Source organism: Rhinolophus hipposideros (genome assembly GCF_964194185.1).
Source record: "Rhinolophus hipposideros genome assembly, chromosome: 22".
Classification (NCBI taxonomy): domain Eukaryota; kingdom Metazoa; phylum Chordata; class Mammalia; order Chiroptera; family Rhinolophidae; genus Rhinolophus; species Rhinolophus hipposideros.
In genome coordinates, this window is record NC_138068.1 from 22,877,272 (window position 1) to 22,890,527 (window position 13,256).

A 13,256-nucleotide genomic window follows, 5' to 3' on the forward strand; every position below is an offset into this window, starting at 1 on the left:
CTTTCCAATCCCAAACTCTTCCTCGGTTTCATTCTAATTTTGCTCCTACTGCTAACTCCAGTATTAGACCACGATTCCATCCTGTTTGCCTCTGAATTACATGTTTCTACAATAGTCCAAGGTAGTATTATGTTGTTTGTCAGTATTTCTATATTATAAGAGTTTGCAATTTCAGTCCTGGTTCTGATTCTTCCTAACATAGAACTAAATGTTACTTTCAGTTCGATCATGGCCCTTTTGACTCTTCCATAAAAATTTTCTAAAATGGTAAAGTCCATTGTGTCCAAGTAACATCCACTCTTATTAGCAGTAGTAATATTAAGAGATACAGTTCATTTAATTCTCCTAAGGGCCTCAAATACGAGGACAGAAGATTGCGAGTTTATAAATAGGGTAAATTCATTTTTATGGGAAGATAGTTTTGCACTTTTTGAGAAAACAATCCCACCATTTGGGTTCAGATATTTTTTCTCATCTTTGTATCTATCTTTAGTTTTGTTAAACCGGGTCTCAATGGCTATAAAAGATAATGAGCAGTTGGAATCCTGTGGAATATAATTTGAGTATAATTATATTCAGTTTGATGAATTAACAGTTCCTTCCAATTGGTATATTCAGTAACACAATAGGATGTGATAGTTAAGATTATATTATTTAATATTTGGGTAATATTGATTTTAGTCTGTGGGAAAATTTGAAATTTTTTATTTCCTTTAAGTTTAAACCACCCAATCAGTGGGTCTGAAGTGTTATAGACAAATAAGGAGATTTCTTGAGCCTTTACTCCATATTCAGGACAATTTTGTCCAAACTTGGTACAAAATCCCATTAGGTAAATATACTTATGTTTTTAAAAGATGCTATTTTTAAAGAAGGATGAATAAAACTGTAAGTTTACTGTTTAACTGGTAGAAAACGAAAGATTAAAATTATAATGGTCAGGATAACTTAAAAGAAAGTAACAACAGTCTGTCTCTCTTGCCATCAGAACACTTTTTTTCTTCATCTTGCATCTTATTTTACGTTACTCTCTGGAGAATATAACTGAAGGTCCTTCTTGAGAGTTACCATCTATTCAGTCGTAGATGCTGATTTCACACGTGAAGCATGAATCCAGCTGTGTTGCTTCTTCCCTTTGATAGTGGTGTGAGTTATCAACAGTACCTGGTATGTTCTCCCCAGCATGATGACAATCCAGCCTTGCCATTAGAACACTGACCTACACTTTGTCTCCTAGTCTATACTGACACACCTTCTCAAGGGGATTCTTCCATTATCTGGCCACACGGTGGTGTAATGAGCCTGGGGAAACAAGCAAATCCTTCATAGCTGACCAGTGCCACTGCGTCAGGTAAAGAGCTGGTCTTAACCTCTAAATTCATAGAGATGCCAAACATTAGCTCTAAGGGAGAAATATCATGCTTGCTAAAGAGAGTTAATCTTGATTTTCATAGAACCAAGGTAAGGCTGTTGGATACCATAAACCAATGGCTTCATATAATTTAGCCAAACAATTCTTTAAGGTAAGGTTCATTCATTCCACTTGTCCAGAACACTGGGGATGATAAGGAATATGACAAGTTATTGGTATTTGTAAGGTTTGATAGCACCCCTGATTTACCATAGAAACAAACTGACTGTCTCTACTGGATTCTAGATATCCAGGAATTACAAAGATTGGGATGATAATTCAGTAAGGCTTTGATCATGATTTGAACTTCTGCTTTAGCCAATGGGAATAGTCCTGGCTGTGCAGACACCATACATACCATCACTGAATAGTATTTCTTACCTTCTGAGGGTAGAAACTCTACAATATTCATTTGCCACCAGGTCCTAGGTAGTGTGGGCCTTAGTGGGCTTCCTTGACATACTTTGGTATTCCTTGTAAGGAAATTTTCTGACAAACAGCACATATCTATATTACTTACTAAATTATTTGGTCCTTATACAGGAGTAGTATGATTCAGAGATTTTCAGTATATTTATTTTGTTTGAATGATATTACTAGTTAGATGGCGTGAAAAGCCATGTGTGCATACACTTTGAGTACAGGAATTGGGTAATTCCCATATTCCTGTGGTGCTCTTCTTAGCTCCCCTTGATTTCCAGTTCTCCAAGTTTGGGGGAGATGCATATTTCTGAAATTGTGAATAGGATTCTCTAGATAGAAGTAATGGGACTTTAATTTTCCCAGTCCAAATCCGAGTCAACATTTTTGTGCAGATTTTCTTTTAGATATTTCATCTTGTCCGGTAGGTGGTTTACAATTAATTTTATAGATCTGCTTGGGAACTTGCAATAACTGTGATAAATCAGCAGTTAGTTTCCATGTGGTATATTAATTTTCATTGACGTTAGAAAGCCTCTATTCTTCCAAATTTGGTCTGTAATAATCAGGCCCCGCACACATATTTACTGTCAGTATAGACATTCACTTTAAGACTGATGGCTAATGTAGAGCTCTCATAGTAACTATGAATGCTAATTTTATATTTGTGAGAACATACCCTCTAAAACCTCATGAGGACTATTATGTTTTACTATTTGCTTTATATAACACATAATATGCTTTTATATTTCCTCATGTGTCTCTCGTACAAGATCCTTTAGTGAACTATTTTAAGTCAGCACTGGAAATAGAAATATCAGACATAGCAGACTGAGGTCAAGTATCTTCTATAACGGCAAGGCAGTCATGTTTAGTACTTATTTAGGACCTGACAATTGAACAGCTGGGTTCAAAAAGTTACACCTGACTAGAATAATATTAGTATTAGTCAAACTCTGTACCCATTGAACACTGACTCGCCATGCTTCCCTTCCTGTCCCCTCCCAGCCCTTGGCAACCATCATTCCACTTTCTGTCTTTGAGTTTTACTACTCTAGGTACCTCTGTAAGTGAGAGCATACAATATTTGTACTCTTGTGACTCGCTTATTTCACTTACAATAGTATCTTTAAGGTTCATCCGTGTTGTAGCATGTATCAGAATTTCCTTTTAAGGCAGAATAATATTCCATTGTATGTACACATAACATTTTGTTTGTCCTAACTTTTGGCTATTGTACATAATGTTGCTATGAACATGGGTTCACAGATATCTATGCAGATCCTTGCTTTCATTTTTTTCTTTTTTGTATATACCCAGAAGTGAAATTGCTGGCTCATATGGTACTTTTATATTTTATTTTTTTGAGGAGCTGCCATATTGTTTTCCATTGGGCTGCATCATTTTATATTCCCATCAGCAGTGCAGAATAAATTCAAAATGGATTAAAGACTTAAATGTAAGATCTGAAACCATAAAACTCCTAGAAGAAAATATAGGAAGAAACTTTATAGACATTACCTGGAGTAAGATTTTTACTGATATATCCCCTCGGGTAAGGGAGGAAAGAGAAAAAATAAACAGGTGGGATTACATCAAACTAAAAAGTTTTTTCACAGCAAAGGAAACCATCAATAAAACAAAAAGGGATCCTACTGAATGGGAGAACATATTTGCCAATGATATATCCGATAAAGGGTTAATATCTAAAATTTATAAAAAACAAACAAACAACTCACTCAACTCAACTCCAAAAAAACAAACAACCCAATTAAAAAATTGGCAGAAGAAATGAGGAGACATTTTTCCAAAGAGAACATTTGGATGGCAACAGACATATGAAAAAATAATCAACCTCACTAATCATTAGAGAAATGCAAATAAAAACCACAATGAGATACCATCTCACCCCAGTCAAAATGGCTATCATCAATAAATCAACAAACAACAAGTGCTGGCGAGGCGGTGGAGAAAAGGGAACCCTTGTGCACTGTTAGTGGAATTGCAGATTGGTACAGCCACTTTAGAAAACAATATGGAGGGATCTCAAAAATCTGCAAATGGAACTACCTGATGACCCAGCCATTCCACTCCTAGGTATCTATCCGGAGAAATCCAAAACTCTAATTCAAGAAAATGTTTGCACCCCTATGTTTACTGCAGCACTATACACAATAGCCAAGACATGGAAACAATTGAAATTTCCATTGGTAGACAACTGGATTAAGAAACTGTGGTACATTTATACAATGGAGTATTACGCAGCCATAAAGAAGAAGGAAATCTTACCATTTGCAACAATATGGATGGACCTAGAGAACATTATGTTAAGTGAAATAAGTCAGACAGAGAAAGACAAATACTATATGTAGAATAGTTATATGTAGAATTCACTTATATGTAGAATCTAAAGAAAAGAATAAATGAATGAACTAATCAGAAACAGTCTCAGAGACATAGAGGAAAAACTGAGGGTTGCTAGATGGGAAGGGGGGTGGGGATAAAGGGAAAGGTGAGGGGATTAGAAAGCACAATCGGTAACCACAAGATGGCCACGGGGTTATGAAAGTCAATTTGGGGAATGTAATCAATAATGTTGTAAAGATTCTGTAGGGTATCCAATAGACACTTGTCTCATTAGGGAGACCACCTCAGAGATGATGTAGATGCCTGATCACTGCACTGTACACTTGAAGCTGAAGCTGAACAATAATGAATGTCAACTACAATTATATATATGTATATATTTACATATATATATTTATAAATAAATAAATAAATATATATATACACATATATATATATATATTTACGAGAAGTTGAGTACAGAATTAGGAATAGAGACAGTGAAAATGTAATGCTGTATGCAATATCAGAGGGGTAGAAGAGAGGGGGAGGGGGTTATCACTGTGTCAGAGATAGAAATGATAAATGTCTAACTATTACATTGTTTTGTACACCTGAAACTAATTAAAAAAAAGACAAATGTTTTTAAAAAGATTATTTATTTCTTAAATTATATATTAGTTTTCTCATTGCTTGCTTCATTCATTCAAATTTGTCTCACACAAAATGCCAGTTGGCTCTAATTTGTCTTTGCTTCTTACTGGGAAGGAAGGCCCACCTTGATATGGGGCAAATCTTCCATAATTACAGAGTGTTCAGTTGAGATATATGATGTATGTTGTCCTTCTGCCTGGCTAACTTCAGGTATGTCTCATCCCTTTTAGTTCATTGCACACAACTCTGGCCCATTTCCAAAACTAATAAAGGCAGGACACTGTCCTACTGCAATGAGTTCTATTTGGCCCCCTGCAACACAGCCCTCCATTTTCTCAGGACATGTCAATCATGAAGCCCTATTTAATGACTATTTCCATCTTTCTGATCCTGGTTCATAAGACTCCAGGTAATTCAGGACTTTGTCAAAAATTCTGGGGTCTTGTATAAGCTATTGCTATCTTGGTGACCTCTGAGATGACTCTTACTCACATATACTAGGCACTACCTGAAGCCTTTTCTGGTCCCAGATATGCTGTGGGTGTTAATCCCAATGTCCACCATATTAAAATCTCATTTGGTTCTGACAAATTTAAAAGGTGCTGTTCCTGGAATAGTGGAGTATCAAAGCATGAAGCATTTTAGGTAGTGTTGTCATTAAGATGGGAGTTTGATTCATGGGTTAGGTGTGAGACACTGGAATCCAAGTTGGGGAACCATAGGAGGAATCAATGATAGTTTGGGATTTGCAAAGAGAGTTGTGGTGGAGATGGTATTTGACCTTACAGTAAGAAATATTGGAAAAATGAGTAGGGATGTGGAGGGGGGTGAGCAATTCTATTAATAGAATTGGGCTGGACTAATATTTTAATGTAATCTGGAGAGGGAATGGTATTTTTGATGAATGGAGTTGAGGGTGGAGTTGGGTAGAATGGGGAGTTTGGGAAAAAGTTGAAGTTTGAAGTTGAAGTTGAAGTTGAAGTTTGTAGTTGGTCTGTGTTTTGGCTTGGTGCTGTGAATTAGGATTCAGTGGTTTGGCTAGTGTTATGTTTGTGTTAAGTTTTATAATTGAGCCTTAGGTGGTTATCAGAAGACATAGGACTGGGAGTTGGAGTTAGATGTTTGGTTCAAGTAGGTATCTTACTCAAACAGGGCATATGTGGGTTTTATCTGGGCAGTGGTTAGCTTAGCCTGGGGTTGGACATTATTAAGCTTGAGTAAGATAGTCAAATTTATCACTGCAGAGCTGTGGCTATTGAAATAGGGAGAATGAACGCTGGATGAAAAATATCCAGTAGTATTTTCAAATTCTTAACAAAGTTCCTTCAGTGTGATTTTCAGGGACACTGAAAAATAATAGAGATACTCGTAACTGTAGGTAGAGAGTAGATAAATGCAATCAGAAGTCTGGAATATCTTCAATGTCTTTATCAAACCTTGGCATGTACAGAGAGACATGGGAGTGGTCTCAATCCAGCCCTATAGAAAACCTAGGTTGTTTCTCCTTTGTTGGGATTGAGTTCAGAGTTACCACATCTAGTGTTTTTCTCCCCCTTCCCTTTCTCTCTCCTCTCCTTTTTCTCCTTCCTCATCTTCCTAATTCACATTCCTCTACCCCTTAGTCTCACCCTGTTTTATCCTCATTACTTGAGAGACAATTCTTCTCATGTCCAGTGAAGCTCAGTTCCCATGTTAGAACAGTGGTTAAAATCATAGGTGGGTTTGCAAAAAGCAACAACACAAAAAGGAAGACAGCACTCTATGCTTCAAAAGTTGTACACAGTGTTGCTTCCTTAATAACTACTTAATATATCACCTGGCAGAATTTATGGGCAGGAACTGTTCTGAACAACCTTTCCTGGGACAATCTGTCATTTTTTCCTTTCATCACCGCAAACATGTACATATAAAATTAAACTGTTTGAAAGCCAAGACTCTGCTTTTTAAATTTATGTATTCCTGGTTGAGCTGAATTCTTTGCACAGAGTAGGTTTCAGTAAAAGCTTATTGACTGAATGAATATATAAATGACTTATGCCTAATAAACATACATAGGTAGGAAGAACCCTGGGAATTGGGTGGGTAACGATAATATTTGGAGTGCACAGATGGCAGGAAAATCAAGTATCACATTGATTTTGGCTCTGGATGGAGCTGATAGCTTCTAGAGTATATGTTCAATTTTTTATTGATAACATTTTAATTTGCTCTTAAAACAAGTCCAATGTGGGAACATGAGCTGGGCAAGGTCTATGGGTGAATGTGAAAAGGTCAGGCAGGATTGTGGCTCTCAATTTAAGCAGGAGCCCATGAGTATTTTCTTAGAAACTTTGGCACAGCATTCTTGCTTGAGCCTTCTCAAATTAGAATCTCTAGAGACTTGATATGAGCATACTTAACAATCCTCCCAGGTTCTTACAAAATATGACACCTCTTCCTCCTTCATAAACACAGTTGAGATTTTTCTGATCTGATGAAAACTTTCCCACTCGCATTTCTCCCATAGGGATACCAAGTCCAGAGGGTCAGAGGCAATGCTGGGATTCAAAGGCAGATCTCCTCTGATTTCAATTTGAAGATGGAGGGATTGTAAAAGGTGACATTAACTTGATGTGGGTGTTACAATTTATCATGATACAAAATAATATAGGATTAGAATAGCAGGAGGGAGAAGTCATAAATGTCTATGACAAAACCCTAATTTATTTGTTTAGCCACTGTAAACAGAATCCTCCTGGGACTGTCTTGACCTGCTTTCCATGTGGAGAGAGTGAGGAAAAGGGAGCCTGCCTGACCCTCATTTTTGATTTCTATTTCCTATCCATCCTTTGGTCACTCCAAAGAGGAAACCTTGGGTGTCCCAGTTTCCATCCAGTCTGTTTGGGAATAAATGAAAAGAAAGTTCTCCCATTCCGGAGTTACCCAGCGTGTGAGTGTCACTCTAGGGAGGCCCCCTGCAGAAGTCCTCTTCCTACAAGTATACAGGTTCATAAGTGGCAGTTTTCAAATGAGAGACAGGTTCCATAATGAGGGTGAGGTAGGAAATGCAGTGGTACAATGATGCTGGAGCATGGATGAAGGGGTGTCATTTTTTCACCTCGGTGAAATAGCAGTCTGGTTGAGTGTCTCCTCTGGATTGGTGTGCCAGTTTCTGGGGCACTTCGTATATACACCAGCACCCATATGCTATGGGATGTCTGCCACTGAAGCATTTCTTTTTTCTTTCTTTCTTTTCCCATTCTCCGAGTTCACCTAAACTTTGAAAATTTTACTTCTTCCTATCAAACAATTAACAAAGTGCTTTTTTTTTTCATGTAGGAAATAACACTAAACTTGTTCTGTCCAGTTTTCACTAATGTGGGTGGGCATTGAGACCTTTGCATGCTTAGCCCTGAGTATATAGCCTGGCACAGAGTGAATGCTGAAAAATGAATGTGGAATAGGGGATGATGGATGAATGGTTGAAAAGATCCTTGCCTTCTCAAATTATTTCCAAAAAATTCAAAAGGAGGGAAGGCTCCCAAGCTTATTTTACAAGGACACTATTATCCTGATTATAAAACCAAAGACATTACAAAAAAGAAAATTATAGGCCAATATCCCTGATGAACACAGATGCAAAAATCCTAAACAAAATATTAGCAAACTGAATTCAACAATATATTAAAAAAATCGTACCAAAAGATTAAATAAATAAATAAATAAATAAAAAGATCATACACCATGATCAAGTGGGATTTATCCCTGGAATGCAAGTTTCGTTCAATATCGACAAGTCAATGTCATATAAACAAATTAAAAATAAAAATCAGATGGTCATATCATCTGATTTTTCACATGCTGAAAAAGCATATGACAAAATCCAGCATCCATTTATGGTAAAAACTTTCAGCAAAGTGGAAATAGAGGGAACATATCTCAACATATTAAACGCCATATATGACAGACCCACAACTGACATCATACTCAACGGTGAAAAGCTAGAAGCGGTTTCCTTAAGATCAAGAACAAGATAAGGATGTCTACTTTCACCACTTTTATTCAACATAGTATTCGAAGTCCTAGCCACAGCAATCAGATAAGAAAAAATAATAAAAGGTGACCAAATTAGAAAGGAAGAAGTAAAACTGTTGTTTGCCGATGACATGATCCTGTATATAGAGAACCTTGCAGATTCATTATATTAGAACTGATAAATGAATTCAATAAAGTAGCAAAATACAAAATTAATATTCAGAAGTTGGTTGAATTTTTATACACCGATAATGAATCAGAAAAAGTAAGAAAACAATCCCATTTACAATTGCATCAAAAAAATACCTAGGGATAATTTTCTGAGTACAGGTAAAAGACCTGTACTAAGAAAATTATAAGACATCGAAGAAATTAAAGAAGATACAAATAAATGAAGCATATACCATGCTAATGCATAGGAAGAATTACATCATTAAAATGTCCCTACTACCCAAAACACTCTATAGATTCAATGCAATCGCTATCAAAGTATCAATGGCATTTTTCACAGAACTAGAACAAATAATCCTAAAATTTATATGGAACCACATAAGACACCAAATAGCCACAGCAATCTTGAGAAAGAACAAAGTTAGAAGTATCATGCTACCTGATATCAAACGATACTTCAAGGCTATAGTAATCAAAATGGCATGGTACCAGCAAAACAGACACATAAAGCAATGGAACAGAATAAAGAGCCCAGAAATAACCACATGCCTATATGGTCAATTAATCTATGACAAAGAAGGCAAGGACATACGACGGGGTAAAGACAGTCCATTCAATAAATGGTATTGGGAAAACTGGACAGATACATGCAAAACAAGATCACCTTCTTACACAACATACAAAAACAAACTCAAAATGGAGTAAAGACTTAAATGTAAGGCCTGAAACAATAAAACTCCGAGAAGAAAACATAGGCAGTAAACTCTCTGACATTGTTCTTAGTAATACTTGTATTTTTTTCTGATATATTTTCTCTGGCAAGGGAAACAAAAGAAAAACAAACAAATGGGCCTGCATCAAACTAAAAAGTTTTGCACAGCCAAGGAAACCATCAACAAAGTGAAAAGGCAACTTACTGAATGGGAGAAGATATTTGTCAGTGATACATATGATAAGGGCTTAATATCCAATATTTATAAAAAACTCATACAACTTAACACCAAAACAACAATTAAAAGATGAGCAGAGAACCTGAATAGACATTTCTACAAAGAGGACATACAGATGGCCAATATACATGAAAAGATTGAAAATTGGTGCAGCCTCTATGGAAAACAGTATGGCGTTTCCTTAAATAATTAAAAATATAACTACCTAATAACCCAGCAATTCCACTTCTGGATATTTATCTGAAGAAACTCAAAAAACCAATTTGAAAAGATATATGCACTCCTACATTCACTGGAGTGTTATTTACAATAGCCAAGATATGGAAGCAACCTAAATGTCCATCAATAGACAACTGGATAAAGAAGAGGTATACAATGGAATATTACTATATACAATGGAATATTACTTGGCCATAAAAAAGAATGAAACCTTACCATTTGTGACAACATGGATGGATCTGGAGAATATTATGCTAAGTGAAATAAGTCAGACTGAGAAAGACAAATACCATATGTTCTCACTTCTAAATGAAATTCAAAGAACAAAATAAATGAACAAACAAAATAGAAACAGTCTCATAGATACAGAGAACAAGCTGATGGTTGCCAGATGGGAGGGGGATTGGGGGGCTGGATGAAAAAGGTGAAGGGATTAGGGAGTACAAATTGGTAGTTAGGAAAGAGTCAAGGGTATATAAAATATAGCATAGGAAATATTGTCAATAATATTGTAATAACTATGCATAGCACAGGTAGGTACTGGCCTGATCAGGGGGATTGCTTTGTAAATTATGTGGATGTTTGACCTCTGTGCTGTACACATGAAACTAATATAAAAAATGGTGGATGTCAATTGTAATGGAAGAATAAATACATTTAAATAAATAAATAAATATATCAATAAATGCAAGAAAAAAGAAAATAAAGGTGCTTGAATGCTAAATTATGAATTTTGGACTATCTATTGAAAAATACCTATGCCAGCAGACCTCAATGCAATGTGCCACCCTCTCTTAGAAATTCTATCACATAGAGAGGCAAGTGACAGAGAGGAAAGAGCATAAGCTTAATATCATGTAGACCAGAATAAAATCCGAGCTTGGTCAAGTACGAGCTGTGAGAATATGGATAGAACAAGGTCTCCCTTTCAGCCTCAGCATCTTCATCTAAAGAAAGGAGATGACAGCAGGCTTTTGTGAGGGTTCAGTGAGCTCTCATTTGTAAAATACCTGGTACATAGAAGATGCTGGATATATGGTAATGATTGTTGGTATTATTTTCTTTCTAATGGCTCCTTTGTCTTTGAAAGTTCCAATGGGTAACTAATACTATTGATGACTAATCTTTGTAGAATGCTAAGTGTCAGGAACTTTTTATATTTTCAGGTGAAGAGCCCGTATACACACAGACATATCTGGATGACTGACACAGCTATCAACATTCACAAATGGGATGTAGCCTTACATATAAAATGGTTGTAGAGATTTGTACAGTGAGCACATGTGTATATGCTCAGTTTAGGCATGAATGTGGACCTTTGAATAAAATGAGTTCTGCATATGTGCCTGTGTGTGTGTGTGTATGTGTGTGCCAGTGTCCTGCCCATGTATGTACAGTATGTCTCTGTGGGGCCCACCTACAAAGAGAGGTATGTATGGTACATGCTTGCTCAAATATTTCAAAGTACAAAGACATCCGGGGCCTCGGGGTAGATCCCGGATGTCTCTGATGAGAGTCATGTGTGAGGAGCACACTTCTATATGGGCGCTTGGGTCATGTCCTATATGTGCTCACAGTGGCCGCCCTTGAAGCCCTGGGCCCTCAGGAAAAGACTTTTATATAAAAACAACACTGTCTAGTATTTAATTTTTCCTCATATGTGCCAGATACTTTTCTGAGCATACTACATGTGCTAATTTAGTCATCACAAAAACATTAAGAAGTTGGCCTAGTATTATGCCCATTGTGAAGGTGATGCAACCAACGGTGGGCCTGGGAACTGAAGTCACTTGCCTTAATGATGAAGAGCTACAGTGATAGATCCCAGATTTGAATTGAAGTGGTTATTTTTTTCCCTACTTTTATTTCATTATTTTTAAAATTAGTTTCAGGTGTACAAAACAATGTAATAGCTAGACATTTATCATTTATGTTCCTCACACAGTGATAACCTCCCTCCCCCAATCTACTACCCCTCTGACATCGCACACAGCCATTACATTTCCACTGCCTCTATTCCTTATGCTGTACTCTACATCTTGTGAATATATATATATATATATATATATATACACATAATTAAATTATAGTTGACATACAGTATTATTCAGCTTCAGCTTCAGGTGTACAGTGCAGTGATCAGGCATCTACATCATCCCTGAGGTGGTCTCCCTAATAAGACAAGTGTCCGTCGGATACCCTACAAAATCTTTACAATGTTATTGATTATATTCCCCAAGTTGACTTTCGTATCCCCGGGACAATCTTGTGGTTACCGATGGTGCTTTCTAATCCCCTCAACTTCTGCCTCCCACCTAGCAACCCTCAGTTTTTGAATTGAGTTGGTTTTGACTCCAGATCCTGTGCTCTTAATATTCTTAGGTCTCATTCTCTTTAAATCATACTTCCCACCCTTATTGTTGTTGCTACATGGAAACTAAACATGGCTATATTTTTCCCAGGTGGCCTGTTCAGATCCTACTATGGCAAGAGTCAGGAACCTTGGAATCCATGCCAGGTTTACCACGGCATGTGCAGAAACGCCTGCAGAAAATATGAAATTCAATACTTACCCTGCCCAATGGTCAAAAGTGCTGTCTTAAATTTTCTGTGAAAATAGCCAGTTCTAACCACGGGAAGGAGGATTCCAACTCTGATTTCAACTTGTCAGTTACAAACACTTAAAGCTCCTCTGAAATTTGAATATCACCAACCTTACCGTCTCCTGGAGCAATTCCTTCCCCATTCTGGAACACCCTCCCCGTTAAAATGCATTCCTTCTCACATGTGTGTCTTTCATCTGTGAACAGTCATCATTGGACAGGGGAAGGTTAGGCTGAGAGCAGGGGAGCCACAGAATATAGGAAAGGGCACTGGCTAAAAAGCCAAATAGGATAAGATAGCTAGCTGAATAGATGGTGAGGGTGCTAAGGAAGGGAGGAGATCGCATTTCTGCCCTGCTTTGATACCACGAAGAGGAATGAGAGGCATTCTGGAAGCTGCAGATAGAAGGTGACCACTGGATCGAGTCTGGATAACCCAGTGAACAGGTAGGGGAGATCACTGAGTCC

The 13,256-nt window shown here is 37.0% G+C and overlaps 1 protein-coding gene across 1 annotated transcript; it reads left to right on the plus strand.

The window, feature by feature from the left end:
* Positions 1–5,173: 5,173 nt before the first annotated feature.
* DEFB116 (defensin beta 116) lies at positions 5,174–12,870 on the plus strand (the record flags this gene model as incomplete). Its single annotated transcript, XM_081033990.1, is given in 3 exon segments — positions 5,174–5,240; positions 12,648–12,764; positions 12,767–12,870. Coding segments are annotated over 3 exon segments (288 nt in total).
* Between the last annotated feature and the right edge of the window lie 386 nt (positions 12,871–13,256).